Here is a 14,803-nt window from a genome sequence, read left to right on the forward strand (position 1 = left end):
AGTACAGTAAGCGCAAAGAAAGCCTCCTACACTCCTCCCACAAAAAGGCGCTGCGACAGCCAAATCAACGACGACGGGCACGGCCGGGGTAGAGAAGGGAACGCAAAGAGAGGCAGGCGCTGTGTGCCTTCACTTCCGCTGCTCCTTCCTTCTGTTCTGCCTGTGTGTGCTTCGCTGCTGAGCAGATGATAAGAACAACTCGCGCGCACTGTACAAGACAGAAAGAGGAAAACAAAAAAAAATGAAGGCGCACCTTCGAAAAGGCTCTCGACCGGCACCACCGAGTCACGGAAACACACTAACAACAAGACGATCGATAATCTAGATGTCTGTGTGGTTACTTTCGGCAGGAAACTGTGTTGAAAAAAAGCGATTGTGTGTGCGTGTGTGTGTTATCGGGGCACACTCGCACGCGCACGCGCACCTACGCTTCTTGCCTTTGTATTCGGTTCGCTGCTGTCGTTTTCTTGTCCCTTTTCGATGAAGTAGAGGCGTTTCTGAGAGCGTGCACGCGTAAAGGAAAGAGGCCGAGAAGCGCCGCCGAAATCTCTCTTGCCCAGAGGAGCGAACCACGTTTGCTGCGTCTTCTAAGAAACAGATGCGGTCCCCCGACGGCAGCGAAAGAAGGAGGGGTGCTCTAAGCGGCGGCTGAGGGCGCACCCAGCTACGCAGCGAAGGCGTCGTTTGTGCGTATGTTGGAGTGCTGATGCGGATGTGTTTTGTTCGATGGATGTGTATCACAAATGGTGTATGAATTCCTTCACTGTAATGCATGAGATGGGGGCAGGTGCGTGTTGCGGTCGCCCACAGCGTCGAGAGAGACAGAAGAAGAAAACAACAAAAAAAAAGGGGCGAGGTAAGGAGAGCCAGAGATGCACAGGCGCGAAAACGCAGTTGGGAGGAGGCGGGTAGAAGGGGGGCTGTGGAGCAACACCATCCGCAAAGCGCACAGCTATGTGACTGGCTTCCCTGGAGTTGGAGCGCACAGGTGCATGCGGTTCTATTGAGATTGTCCCGCCAGCAGAAACATGCGGGCACCCACCTAATGCCGAAACAGAAGTGACACAGTAGCGCCAAGATGCAGAGTAAAGCCCGACAGCACACGAAGAGAAGCGCCGCGAAGTGTAAAAGGATGCCGGGGAATCGCTCTTGTGGCGGACATATGAATGCCCGTATGAAAAAGCGCTTACCTTTTCGTCATTTCGGGCCCACCTACTACCTCACTTTACCACCCCGTAGAGACGACATGCAAGGGTAGACGTTGCCATGCTGATGGCGTCAGTGCCGCACATTCACACGCTAGCATGCCCTGAAGCCGGTTAGAGCGCAGAGCCTACGGCGAGGAAAGTTCGCGCCAGCTCGTCCCTTCACGTTGCTCCTTGTTTCTCGTGGAAACGCTTGCGGTGCTGCCTTACCCAATAATTTCCCCCTTTGCCCTCTTCCTTCCGGAGGTAGGCACTAAGGGTGACCGCTCGCACGGCTTCAGCTCCTGTCCTCTGGCTCGGCTTCCTCTTCTGGTGCTCCGGGAACGGATGCCACGTTGACCAAGGCCGCCGTAAACTCTACGCGCTCTTCTTCACAGGTGCCTCTTTGGAGCTTTGTCGGCCGCGGCGCGAGAGGCACGCTCACGACGTGTGACTGAGAAGTCGGAGAAGCCAACGAATCTCAAAAGAGCCCAGCGCATGCAGAAAAGCGAGGGAGAAGAGAGTCCGGACCGGACACGCGTCAAAGGCAATGCGGCTTCCACAATTGCGCACCCTTCTCACTCCTTCAGACCATCAAATCACCTGCTCGCTGCTCACGCCTGCCATTGGAACTACGCACACAGTGAGGGAGAGGGGCGTGAACAAGTTCAGAGCAAGACGCCAACACGACGGCTCCTTTACTAGGGAGACCGCCCACGATGTAGAGCAGAAGGAAATGCGTCACGAGGAGAGCATGCTGGAGACGTTGTACGGCACACCGGCGCAGGCACCCCACTCGTCATGGTCGAAGGCAAAAGCACACATACGCTCGCGTGAATCCTTCCACGGCGCGGGCGAAAGTGGAATGGGGCAAGCGAAAGAGGCGGGGAGGCGGAGTGAGCACCGCTTACTGTCGGAGACGCACCATTAGAATCTTTTTGCGGCCGCTAAGGTCGCTTTCCCAGACTTCAAAGTACTGCGGCAGCATGCGCACAGCACGTGTAACAGAACCAAAGTGATCTGACAAAGTGGAGATGGCTGCAGGGGACAAGTGCATAGCGACAAGCGCCTTGAGCGTAATCTCTTCCCCCGCAATGGGCAGTTGAAGCAGCTCGGCAATGGCATCCTCTACACTCATCTGCGGTTGCGACGCGGACGCGGCTGGGCTCCGCTGAGCCGCTGTCTTTTTCCGAATCATCACCCGGCCTCTCTCAACGAAGACATCCACACTTTTGCTGGAAGCCATGTTGACCTCATGCGGGAGAGCTGCACGCATCACTGGCGGCAGTCTCGACAACATGTCCTGCATCGGCACAGGGTGATCCGGCAGAAGCTTGACGATCTCGTCATACAGGACCTCGTGCTGCATAAGCGGATTATCAGGATCTAGAAGCAGCAAGTGGCGTCGAGAGGTCGGAATGGAACCCTCGCCGAGGGCTCGTGTGAAGTTTTTGCGCTCGGCTTCGCCGACGACGGACGCAGAGCGATCTGAATTGTCGTCAAAGTCGTCTGGCAGATACACACGATTCGCATAGCGGAATGCGCGCTCCATGGGCGGAATCGGCGCCATCGTACCCTTCGGATCATGTGCGATGACGTACATGAGGTCGCTGCTGAGCTCGAAGATCTTTCCGTGGTAGCGCAGAAAGCCCACCAGTCCCTTGTAGCGACCACGAAGACGGCGCCGCTGCTCCGCAGTGAAGGCCGCATACAAACGCTTTACTTCCACCCATCGCCAAATCTCATCTACCGGCCTCAGAACTCGCCGCAGTTGCCGCTGACTACGACGGAAAAAGCAGTCGATGCCGGGCAGCCGCAGCGAAGGTGGCGAGGCGAGGAAGCTCGCAGCGATGGCGAGCAGCTCCGGATCAGGTGAGGTAGTTTCGTCTAGATCACTAAGACTTCGAGGAGCCACATCTGGTGGAAGACGCCGAAGATATAATTCCTCGAGGGGCAACCCAAATGCCGTTATTTCACCGATGGTCGCGGCCGTTTGCCGTTCCAGTTGCGGCAGCGCGCCCCTCTCGTGTGGCAAGCATGTCGTGTCTTCGTCGCCATCACCTCCCCCGTTCCGGTACGCACTGTGCTCGTCCACATCCCGACCTGAGCCGATCTCTGCGGTCTCATCAGGGCCGCGGGCAAAGGCGGTGGAGTCGGCCTCCGAGTCGAACACGGTAGCGTAACCACCACGCTCTTCCACAAGGCTGTCCAAGTCGATCAGTTCCTCCGTCAACGCTTGCTTGAAAGCCCTCTCTCGTGTGTTGACGGTGAATGTCGCGTTGCCTGCAGCTGGCGACTCCGCAGTGTTCTCAGCAGTGCCAGACCCCTTCGGCGTTTCAACACTATCAGTCGACCACCATCCAGTCGTCTCGTCCTCTTCTTCAGAAGCTTCGCGCCCGAGAGAGGCCTCGCCACTTTTTTCCTCCCTCTCTGAACCAGAGGCGGAGGAGGAGCGCGAGGTTACCGTATCCGCTTTCCACCCGTGATCACCGCAGCCCGAAAGAAGCACATGCCCTTCGACAAAAAGATTGTGGTCCCCCTTCTTCAAGCTCATGAGCTGCATCACATGCACATACTGCGTAATGAGCTGCACGAGAGAGACTTGGCTTGCCCTATTGACAACGGCGAGGTCGTCTGGCGAGAAGCTATTGATCCACGAAACGAGGTTGAGTGGGCGGTAGCGCTCGCTCACGAGCGGTTTGCCACGCGCCGGTGAAGGGGGATGCTCGCTCGCCATATCTTTTGAGCTTTCCTTAGGCGTTGGCACCCGCGGAAGGTTTCGAACAAGAACGGAGAGCGTCTCGACGCTCCACGGCCTCCGGTGCGAAACACCCGTGGCACGACCACCCAGTGAGAGCACCCCCTCCGATGCAGCCTTCTCCCAAGCTGCGTACAACGGCTCCACACCGGCCTCATCCTCGCGCATGCTCGCCGCATCGAATTCCACGCCTCCGCGGTGTCTGAATGGCGACAAGGTCCGATCTGCCTTTCCGTACCCAGGGTGTTGGCGCACAAACCAAAACTGCGAGTTCAAACGCACAAGCGCCCGACGGAAGCGATTTGGCGAGTAGTGAAACAGCATCGGGTAGTGCTCAAACACTATCTGCGACAGTGTCAACGCTCCGCGAGTCGCCTTTTCGAGTCGCCTCAAGATCTCCGGCGGCACCGCCGCCATGACATGACGACCCTCCACCCAATACGTCGGGACAAGCGGGATAAAGACCTCCGCCACCTCGGACGGTGTCATGAAGCCCTTCTGGCGATGCAGCTGGTCAATTTTGCGCATTTGAGGCCCGAGGTACGTCACCATGGCGGTGGGGGGCAGCAGGTAATCGCTTCTCTTTCGTGAATAGACTGTCGACGACGTCGCGTTATAGCACCGGCGAAACAGATACCAATCCAGGCTCCATCGCTCTACCTCTTCTCGCCGCAGAGGGGGGATGGTGAGGTCTATGCAGAAGTTGCGCGCAACACCGCGAATCTTCGCCACTGTTGGCGATGCCTCGGAGTCTTCACCCTCTCCCGCGTTGGTGCTGCCGGGTTTCGCGCGTGTGGCGGACTGCGCAGCAGCGGACGGTGGCGCGTTCTCCCCGCCCAAGGCTTTCCGCGGCACCACCGCATGAATTCGCGCCATTTCCTCCTCGGAAAAGTAGTAGGCGGAGCCGCCGCTCCAGTTGATCGCATGCTCATGAGGAGTTGGCGCTTCCGCGGAGTAGCTCTTCGCCTGCGTCGCCGCCCCTTCTGCCAGGTTGAGATGTGGAATACTAGGAACATGAGGGCCACGAGCGTGAGTGGTGCCGTCAGCACGACAACTATAATTCGATTCCCATCGGAGGGAGGCGTGCAGGGCGTGGATATGGGCAAGAGGGAGAGATGCTCTCCCTCGGCGGTAGTCAAAGAATACAACAGCCGCTACGCGCTGATGCATTTCGCAGACGCACAGAGGCTGCCCAACAACATGCACTCCAATGCGATACAGCCTCTCTGTTTTCTCAAGAACGCGGAGGTACAGTGTAGAAGAGAAAAAAGCATGACATCGAAGAGAGTAGAGAGACTTTCAAGCCCTAAGCGAGCTCGCAGCTGAGGCCCGAGGACATTTCAACAGCCGTGCAGCCGCCTAACCTGTCACCTGTATATCACCAGTGCTCTCTCTCTCCCACCGTCCTCGGCCTCTCATCAGCCCCACGTAGGACCCCTTTCCCTTTCTCCAGAGCACGGCAACGATGGTACGCGGAGTGCGTGAAGCGTTGAGAAATACAGGGGGTGGGGGTGCGAAAAGAAAAGCGAGGCCTCGATGCCCATGAAACGCGGAGCCGCTCGGTAAAGAAAGCAGACTATCGTCTCTGCGCAACGCGGAGATGATCGCTATCCGTTTCACCCTCGCATTTCCCCCTCCACAGACCCCCAATGCCTTTTGGCGCGGCTCCCATTCAGCACTGTGGGAGAGAAGCCGAAGAACACAGAAAAAAAATGGGGTGAAAAGCAAAGCGCAAATAAAAGAACAGGCGCCACAACAGGTCTCACTAAGACTGTGCGCCACCGCCGCCGCCGCCGCAGCAGCAGCAGCCGCACTCCCTGACGGCTTACTTGCATTAACAGCAGTTCCGGTGAGGGGGGACGATACAGAGAGGCGGCCCCAAGCCACGAGAGAGAGACAGTCAACGGAAAGGAGAAACAAACCTGGCGTAGCGAGACTTGGGTGAAGACGAAAACGGCGTTCAAAACATGACGCCTAGCGACAACAGGAGTAGACCAGCGTGGCGCCTACAACGAGAGGAAACACAGACGCACAATAAGAGATTAGCGACCGAAAGAGGAAGAGCGCCGCTCCCTGTCTTCCGCTCCTTTGGCCTTAGCGCCGCCTTCACTTCCTACGTACAGCGTTCCGCACAAGCGACTCATTCCCCGCCACTCAGCGTCTGTTATGCAGAGTTGAACGTCACACAACCTTTACAGCGAATTATTCCTCTTCACAATAAGTCACCTCTCACACAAAACAAGGAACTTGCGCACGCCTTAACGCAGGGGCAATCGCAGCTCCTCTCGTGTGGCCGCACGCAGGCAACAAGCCCTCGTCGCCTACACCGCACCCGCCAGCCACCGAATCCAGCCCTGCGTATAGAGGGCGCGTCCTGTCCCTCCCCCTCGATACGTGGTGCGCGGCCAGCACCAGGCGGTGCCCGCTTCAGGGCGATGCTCCTTGTCGGCGGAGCAGGGGCTCGCCGTCTTTCCGTCCCCCGCCTCCTCTCGATGTCAGCAGAGCGCGCGGAGGGCGTCGCGGCGTGCGCCGCAGGAGGAGGCAGATGGCTCGGTGCGCAGCGGCAGCAGCACCGCCTCCTCTCCAGCGCCCGCGCGCCCTTTGCAAGCGCGGGTGTACCAAGCGACAGAGGCCCATGGCGAGGCACGCGTCTGCGCGTCACGCGCCTATACGGGTGCCCATCGGGGGGGCACTGCGGGGCGGCAGTTCTACACACCTGACGGGGAGAGCCCATGCGGCGCGAGGGACATGCGCGTCACCACACACCAGCGCGCACGCATCCATGTGCGAAACGAGGAGTGGCTCGGGCCTCCAACGGCGCGCGAACCTTCCGTGGCATGTCGGACACAGCCCCTCGCCGGGCACCCTTTGCAGCAAGCACAGGCGTGGCGGGGGGAGGGGGAAGGGGCAGGCCCACGCCGGCAGAGTACGAGGCAGTAGACTGCCTGCACATCATGCTACCACACCTTGCCACCCGCCGCTGCAGGAGCCCACCGTGCAAAGAGAAGAGGGGGGTCCTGCTGCGCAGTTTCGCGACGAAGGTCGCCCCTGCCGTCCCGTGCGCTCCACAGCCTCTGTTGTGGGGGGGTGCTGGGGGGGGCCGGTGACCTGCGAGAAGCCCTTGTGACGGCATGCCGTGAGGCGCAGCGTGGTATGTAATCGTGCCCGCGAGGCGCTTCGGGCACTGCCAACTGCACAGGCTGGTCAATTCGAAAGCGGTGCTGAAGCGCGCAGTGACCCCAGACGAGGTCCAATGAGAGGCGCACGCGTGCGTTGCTCCCGGGGAGTGAATGCCTGCATGCTTTCATGGGCGCTGCCGAGGCCTCCTGACGAGACCGTGGCCCGACGTGCACCGCCCACCCTCCCAGGCGCACAGGGCAGGCCCCCCTCACCCACTCGCCCTACGTGAGTGCGGAGAGGGACGCAGGCGGGTGCGGCCCAGAAGGAGCAGAACCGGCCCCTTCGCAGGCCCCACTAGTGCGAGCGCCGCCCCGTCCACGGCACGTCACGCCGAGACGGCAGTCATCGCCATCTTCCTCTTGCACGGCGCGCACGACACGAAGAGGTGCAGCTTCTTGTGGCCACGCCTAAGGGACAGAAAGCCTAGCCCGTTTTCAAGGTGAGGGGGTGGGGTAGCGCTTACCCACATGCGATGTTGCAGCGGCCGGCGAGCTGCCTTTCTGACGGCGCCCCTGCACTGCGACTCCAAGGACGCCTGTGCTTGGAGGGGGGCGGAGCAGGAGAAGGAGGAGGTAAGTGAGGACGGAGACCCTCTCAGCAGCGGTGGCGCCTTGTCCTCCTCGATGCTGCCCCACTCGTATCGAAGCGCCCAACAACGAATTATGCGTTATTACGTCTGCCCGGCCCTTTCGGGACATCCCCTGCTCCGTCCTCTTCACACACGCAGCCCTATCTATATGGGCGCGCCACCCCACACCCGTCCCCTCTCCGGCGCGCCGACCACGTAAATGGTGGTCTCCAGAAATGAGAGGGAGGCCGTCGGGATCATGAAAGGAGAGTAATGCCGAGCGAAAGAGCAGCAGGGAGTCGCTGCAGCTGGCAGCGTGAACGAGGGGCTCTGCGCTGTGTCCGCCTCATTGCGCCCCCGGTACGTCCACCACATCCTCGTTCGCAAAGGAGCGGAAGGTGATGCGGTCGAGAAGAAATACGACGTTGTAGAAGAGCCACGAGGTGAAGCGCAGCCAGCGGGACCGTTGTTTGTGATCTTGCAGTCGAATCTCTACACTCTCAGTGAGGTCTTGCAAGAACTGCGCCTCCATCGAGTGAGCTACGTCGAAGTCCAGGTGGCACAGACACACTTCGAGGTTGCGGTTGCTCATCAGATCCCAGTTGTAGCTCCCGATCGAGCTCCAGACGCTGTCCACCACCACCGTCTTGGCGTGCATGATTTGCCGCCCTTTGAACTCGTAAATCTTCACTCCCGCTCTGAGGAGTTGCTCTGTGATGTAGTTCGACGCGTGCCACATGAACCACGGGTCCGTGGTCTGGCTGCTGCCAGCGAGAAGACGTACATCCACACCCCGACGCGCGGCCTGAACAAGAGCGCTGAAGAGTTTCCGAGTCGGGAGGTAATACGGGGTGGTAATCCAGATGCGACGATGGCACTTGCGTGTCACCTGCCAAAAAGCGTACTGAATAGAGTAGTCACGGTAGCGGGGGTTGCAGGAGAGCACCTGCGTCATAGGCTCGCGGTGTTTGAGGTACATCTCAGCCTCCGGAACCGGCTCTGTATCAATTATGGGCACCCGCCGCAGCATGTCGGTGTAGGCCCGCTTGTGCGGAAGGTCGGTTGCCCGAAAGAGTGCCTCGCGCCGCGCTGCCAACAGCTTGCGGCGCATCGCCGACGTGCGCGCGCCGCTCAGCTTGCCGCCGCTGCATAGCAGGTCCGCGGATGACGACTTCGAGCCTCCCGCACAAGTTTGATCAGACGAGGGTGGCCCTTCGCGAGCTGTCGAAGAGGCAGCCTCAGTTGTAGCGCCTTTAGGGTCTTTTGCCGCGGAGCCTTCATCTGCAGCGCTGGTCGGCTTCGTATCTGCTTTGTGAGAGCTAGCGCAGCAACCCGCTTTCTTTTCACTGGAGTGTTTCACACCTCCGTTGGTGTCCGCGCGAGCTTGTTCCTGTGTGTGACGCGCCGCCTCTCGGTCAAGAAGGGCGTCGGCTGACAGCCCTGCCCGACTCCACTGCATTAGCGTCAGCAGCTGCTCTTTCTGTTTATTCCACCTTTTACGCATGACTTTCATGGAGGCTGAAGGCACGTTCTGCAAGCGGCCTCCACTTCGGCTACGCTCCTCCTGAAAAGCACGGTACAGCTCCGTGCGCTCCATGCGCATTCGCCCTTGCCTCATGCGACGCGTGATTTGCTGGGAGGCGATCTGCCTCCAGCGCCTCCAGCCATACTTCCAGGGTTGCGGCTGCTTCGTATCCCTGTACACATCGGCAAGATGCGCTGCAGCGGGCCCGACAACACCGCAGTGCGTGTCGCGGAACTTGCCCGTTCCACCCGCTGCCGTTCCGCAGTACTCATTGCCAACATTCAGTCCTCCGCAAAACGCTTGGCTCCTGTCCACCAGTAAAATTTTGCGGTGATTGCGGAGACCGGGACTGCGCTTCCAGTCTAGGCCCTTGATAAAGTATGTGGCGACACTACGGAAGAAGGGGCGGTATGGGATTACCTTCGCGCCGCATTGCTTCAGCTCCTCTGTGAGACGCGCCCGCCCTGAGATGTTGCCACCGCAGTCGTACAAGAGCTCCGTGTCGCATCCGCGCTGATGCGCGTGCACGAGCCCACGTATCGTTCTCTGACCAATGAAGTCGTCCTTGCAGATATACGTCTGCCAGTGCACCCGCTCCTTCGCTCCTCTCACCGCGGCCCACATGCTCTCGAATGCCTTTGCACTGTCGTGGTACGGAACCACAGTATTCCCTTTCGAGGTGCGGCCGAGGACGGCGAGGGAGCTAAGGATATCATCCCACCGCTGGTCAAAAGGAGTACTGCTGTAGTACCGCCTCGCCTCTTCAAAGGTGTGCTGCACCTTGTCCAGATAGAAGGCTGCCGTGCGGCCAGTAGCAGCGCCGTCGGATGGCCACGGCGAGGCCTCTGAAAAGGGGGGTGCAGTCGAAGCCGGAAAGGCCAGGTACGCTGTCGACGGCTGAAGTGCCCTGGTTGCGCCAGCTAAGAGCTGCTTGTAGGCGGTGATGGCCGATAGGAAGGCTTCTCGAAGCTTTGCCTCGAGATTCGCAGAGGTCTGCAGCTGTGCACGGCGCCGCTGGAGGCGGTCGAGGAGATAACGCCTACTGTAAATGCTCGAGGACGCGTCACTCGCCGTGACCGGGGACCCCCAGCTCGAAGAAAAAATAGAGGCCACGGCCGAAGCGGAGCTCTCCGAGCTGGTGCCCGTGACTGCCGCACCTATTGCGCGTGCCCTTATCTCATTGCCCTGGCCAGTAGCACGCAGCGCGTCTTGCGCCACCTTTTGAATACGGCGCTTCGGCGAATTCTTCACTCTGCTAAGCCCTGCATGCTGAATCAACGCGCGAAAGTTGCGCTTGCCATCCATTTCCCGCAGTCGGAATGCAGAGAAAAATGGTCAAGTCCGCTACCGAAACAACACTCTACTCGCACCTTTTCACTACGATCACTAGTCGAACGTGGCGACCTCGCCGCGCACACTGCCACTACGCTCGTTGCAGGCACGCGTCGCGTAGAAAAAAGGGGGGACGAACGAAAAGCAACAAAGCCAACAGGAGAATGAGCGACCTCAGCACGCACGCCGACGCGGTCTCGCCCAGACTTTAAAACGTTGAGAGTCTAAGACACCTCGAAGGTGAGCTTTCAAGGAAGCTGCAGAGTCGGCCCGTGCTCCTGTTGCCTTTACAGCACTGCTCTCTGCGCTGATCGACAAAACGCCGCTGAGGCTCACTCGCTGCACACCTTCTGCTCCCTCAAGTTGGCCTTTCCTGCTTTCAGAAGGAGTGGCCGAGTGGGGTGTGCGTGTGGCGTGGCTCACGTGTGATGTCCCTCTCTCTCGGCTGTTCATGAATGTCACGCGAGTACCTCCGCGAGCGCGGCGTCGCGGCGAAATAACGTATTGCTTCTTTTATGCTTCCTTTCCTTAATAATGCCGCCAAGGGGCGAGTGCGCGCCCCACGGCGTTGGTTCGCGGAGCCAGTGACTTCCACGAAACACAAGTGAGGGGCCTGACGGGGTGCCGTCAGAGAACCGGTGAGCAGTCAGCAAAGAGGGAAGGAGGCGATGAGCGCTTCCGCATGAAGTCGATAACGGAAAGAGAAAAACGCATGACAGAAGAACACACGCAAAGAGGCTGAGGAGTAGGAGGAGGAGGGGGGGGCAGGCAACTGCTCGGCACTTCCTACGAGCGTATGCGAGGTGACTTCAAACCTCTTGCGACCTCCCCCCTTCGTGTGTGTGTGTGTGTCTTTGTTTTTTTTCCTTTTGGAAAGGAAGGGCGGAAAAGAGGAGGACGATAGGAAAAGGCTGACGGCCCTTAGAGCGTGTGGGGTGCGGCTTGCGAAAAGGGATTAAAGAGGAGTGATAGGGGAGGGAGGGGGGAGGGAGCCAGAGAGAGAAGTTGCTGGTGCGAGTACCAATTATTTGGCGGAAGCGAGGGCGCGGCTGTGGGCTCAGCATGGCTTCTTCTTTAGTCCGTTGGCCGACACGCGAGCAACCATAACGCAATGAGGGAAGGAATAGAACCCTGCCTCGGCGCTCTCTGCGACGCACCGAGCAGCGCTTGGCCCTTTTCCACCCGTCTTCATTAACTCCCCGGCAGGTGTAGTGAGAAATAGGTCAAGTGGTGGCGGTCACAAGAACTGGTTCACGCATCCCTATGCCCCTGTTCTCGACCCTTTTTTCGATATGCAGAGGTGCTTGTGACTGTTTCCAGTAGGCGGTGCTGCAGGCGCCAAAACTTCGAGCATCCGTGACAATGAGCACAGCCACCGTCATAATTTCCCTTTCCAAAGACAGCGGTATACCCCTTCGACTGCGGCCCTGCTCCAAGTCATCGCGTATGCGCCTGCGCACAGGGCTGCACCTGCTGTTTCACCAGCGACACATCACAGCAGGGGAAAAAATAATCTTCCGTCTTGGTTGAAAGCGGTACCGAACACCCACCATGTCTGAAACGCGAAGCAAACCTGATCGGCGCGCGCACACACACACACATTGGCGACGAAAGATGCGGCCACTACGGTGTCTCTCCCTCACGCCCCGGTTCGTCTTTGGCGCATCACTTGTCACGGTACTCTTTCGCGCGGTTCTTGCGTTTCAACAAGCCGCCATCCTCCGTCTCGAGAAAAATCCTCTTTCGCCGCTCAACCTCCTCGTCGCGCTGCCGCTCCAGCAGCAGCTGCTCCTCCTCCGTCTGCATGGGCCACTTTAACGGCCACCAGTCTGGAAAATTCACCCACTCAAACACCTCCGGCGTCATATTGCTCATGAACGTTTGTGCGTCGAGGCGTGTATCGTTCACAGAGCGGGAGATGGCAACGGCCTCGCGTGTTTTTTTGTCCTTCTCTTCCAAGGGGCGATGATCAAAGAGGAAGGCTCGGTACATGGGCTGCAGCTCTGGTGAAACCTTGTGAATGGGCACCTGCTGGAGTTGCTGCTCATGCAAAAACGTGCGCAGGCGCCGCCGGTGGTAGTACGTCATGCCGTGGCACCCAACTCCGTAGAGGATGCCAAGAAAAAAGCCCACAAACATGCCTTGCCCAATGGTGCCTACCTGTGATGCGAGGCAAAGAATCACGGCGCCTGCCGCTCCCGAGACGATGGGGTAGTGCAACTTGTCGTGGTAGCGGTTTCGGACAACGAGGAGGTGGTGAAATGCACTCGTCAGAAGTCCTACCGCCGCAAAGGTTGACGTGTACCGCCACATAATTCGGTACCGGCCAATGTAGCGGCCCTCGAAGCGTGACTGCCGAAAGCCCACGCAGACACCTGCCAGCGCGCCGTAACATGTGACGGGAAAGACGCTTTGCACAAAACCTCGCCGCCAACGCCACTCCAAGTAGTTATCCACCTCTACCCCGTAGCGGTGCGGCGGCAAAGACCCCTGGCACACAGCAGCATAAATGTCATCAGTGCTGGGAGGGCCGCTGCTCGTCTGGAACCGTTCATCGTTGCCTGTCCGAAACGGCCAGAGAGACATTTTTATACGCTGAATGAGAGAGCTGAAACGCACGAAAAGCCTTTTTCTGCAGTCACGCACGCGAGCTAAGACAGCGGCATTCTCTTCTACCGTGCTCGGGGTCCCTTCACTGCTGATGCGCGCGAGTGTATTTGTGTGTCCGTGTATGGTGGCGGTGGTGTGTGTGTGTGTGTGAGGGGGGAGGAGGATGTGTGTACGACGACAGATACGCCCCTTACGTGGAATGAAGACTTCACAAAACGTTGCACAATCCAATATGCTCCGCCCTACCGACGCGCACGAAGACACGAGCACAGACAAAGCACAGAATGCGCCCTGCGGGTGCTCTCTACCGTACTCTATGGAATGGACGTGCATAAGACACAAGGCGAGAAGAGAAAAAGAGAGAAGAGGTTCGCGACATTGGCGCCCTGTCCATCGGAAGCCGCCGATGATGTCGCGCGTGGACTCCCACACAAGGGTGTGCGGTGGTGTGCGCGCCTAGGAAGCGTGAAGAACACAATAAGCGCCGCGCGCGCCTTTTTATTACCCTCTCGCAACTGCTTGTTTTATCTTTAAAAAGCGTGCAGGCGGAGGAAGAGTATAAAAGCACGCGTTACTTTCCTTCAGTTTGGCGAGCCCATCCGCTCGACTCTTTTCTCCAATTGAGAATAGAACCATCCCTCACCCCACGCCCGCACACACACACTCAGAGTGATGGTCAAATGCCTCAGTATTGCCGTCCTCTTTGCAGCTTCGAGAGCGCTGTGTAAGCTGAGCGAAAGAGCGAGAGAGAGAGGCGGGGGGGACGACCACGCTGATACGACCTCTCCTGCTGCAAACGGGTGTCTGAGAGACGGGCACACACGAAGACATTTAACCTAACGACAAACGAAAAAAAAGAATCGGCGATCCTCATGGCGCCGAAAGGTGCCACACGTCTGTACAAGCCTGCGTGCAGGAACAGTCGAAGCAGCGCGGTGAGTACACTCGTACACGCAACCAGCCGGCATACACGCACATACACACATGGAAAGGAGAGAGAAGAGACATGCATGACAACTTCCTTCTCTCCATCGAGGTGAAGGAGAAGGGCGACGTGCTATTCCTAACGATTCTGTCTTCCGGTATCGCGCACGGCTGTGCGCGGGAGCATCAAAGGATGCCTCTGCAGGTGATCGGAGTGGGGGTGTGAAGGACGTCATAAAAGGAGAGACCGCGACGAAAAATGAAGAGTTCGGTGAGCAGGTCCATTGCACGCAGCCCGTAACATGCCCCGTTCTTTCGTACCTGTTCTCAGAAACGCGCCTCGACACGCTCCGACGGTCGCCTGCAATCTTTTCGGTTTGGCGAGCCTTGAATAAAGTTCGCCTCATTGCCCGGCACCATCGTCTGGAAACACCACAAAGAGCGAACCACTTTCTTCAGTGTCATTCAGAAACCGGCACGCAGAGCCAACACCATGTTGATGGTGACGCCGGCGTGAATGTTGCACTCTTCTAGCGTTGCATTGTCCTCCAGCTTGCGGCCCGAGTGCACCAGCATGATCATCTTCTGAGGAATACCCTCCGTCTCCTCGAGCTTTGCCTTGATGTCCCCTACGGTGTTGTCTGGGCCGAGGACAGAGATGGAGATCCGCTGCCCCGTGGTGGAGATGACGCTAAAGGAGAAGGTCATTAGGCACGCTGCCG

At 58.6% G+C, this 14,803-nt stretch overlaps 4 protein-coding genes across 4 annotated transcripts; all 4 read right to left on the reverse strand.

Moving 5' to 3' along the window:
• Positions 1-2,091: 2,091 nt before the first annotated feature.
• LSCM1_02228 (uncharacterized protein) lies at positions 2,092-5,112 on the reverse strand (the record flags this gene model as incomplete). Its single annotated transcript, XM_067319813.1, has 1 exon — positions 2,092-5,112. One exon carries the CDS (start codon positions 5,110-5,112, stop codon positions 2,092-2,094), a length of 3,021 nt encoding a protein of 1,006 aa, XP_067175188.1.
• A 2,924-nt stretch (positions 5,113-8,036) lies between these two features.
• LSCM1_02229 (uncharacterized protein) lies at positions 8,037-10,520 on the reverse strand (the record flags this gene model as incomplete). Its single annotated transcript, XM_067319814.1, has 1 exon — positions 8,037-10,520. One exon carries the CDS (start codon positions 10,518-10,520, stop codon positions 8,037-8,039), a length of 2,484 nt encoding a protein of 827 aa, XP_067175189.1.
• Positions 10,521-12,212: 1,692 nt separating this feature from the next.
• LSCM1_02230 (uncharacterized protein) lies at positions 12,213-13,133 on the reverse strand (the record flags this gene model as incomplete). Its single annotated transcript, XM_067319815.1, has 1 exon — positions 12,213-13,133. One exon carries the CDS (start codon positions 13,131-13,133, stop codon positions 12,213-12,215), a length of 921 nt encoding a protein of 306 aa, XP_067175190.1.
• A 1,413-nt stretch (positions 13,134-14,546) lies between these two features.
• LSCM1_02231 (uncharacterized protein) lies at positions 14,547-14,789 on the reverse strand (the record flags this gene model as incomplete). Its single annotated transcript, XM_067319816.1, has 1 exon — positions 14,547-14,789. One exon carries the CDS (start codon positions 14,787-14,789, stop codon positions 14,547-14,549), a length of 243 nt encoding a protein of 80 aa, XP_067175191.1.
• Between the last annotated feature and the right edge of the window lie 14 nt (positions 14,790-14,803).

The sequence above is a fragment of the Leishmania martiniquensis genome, chromosome 34 (genome assembly GCF_017916325.1).
Source record: "Leishmania martiniquensis isolate LSCM1 chromosome 34, whole genome shotgun sequence".
NCBI lineage: Eukaryota > Euglenozoa > Kinetoplastea > Trypanosomatida > Trypanosomatidae > Leishmania > Leishmania martiniquensis.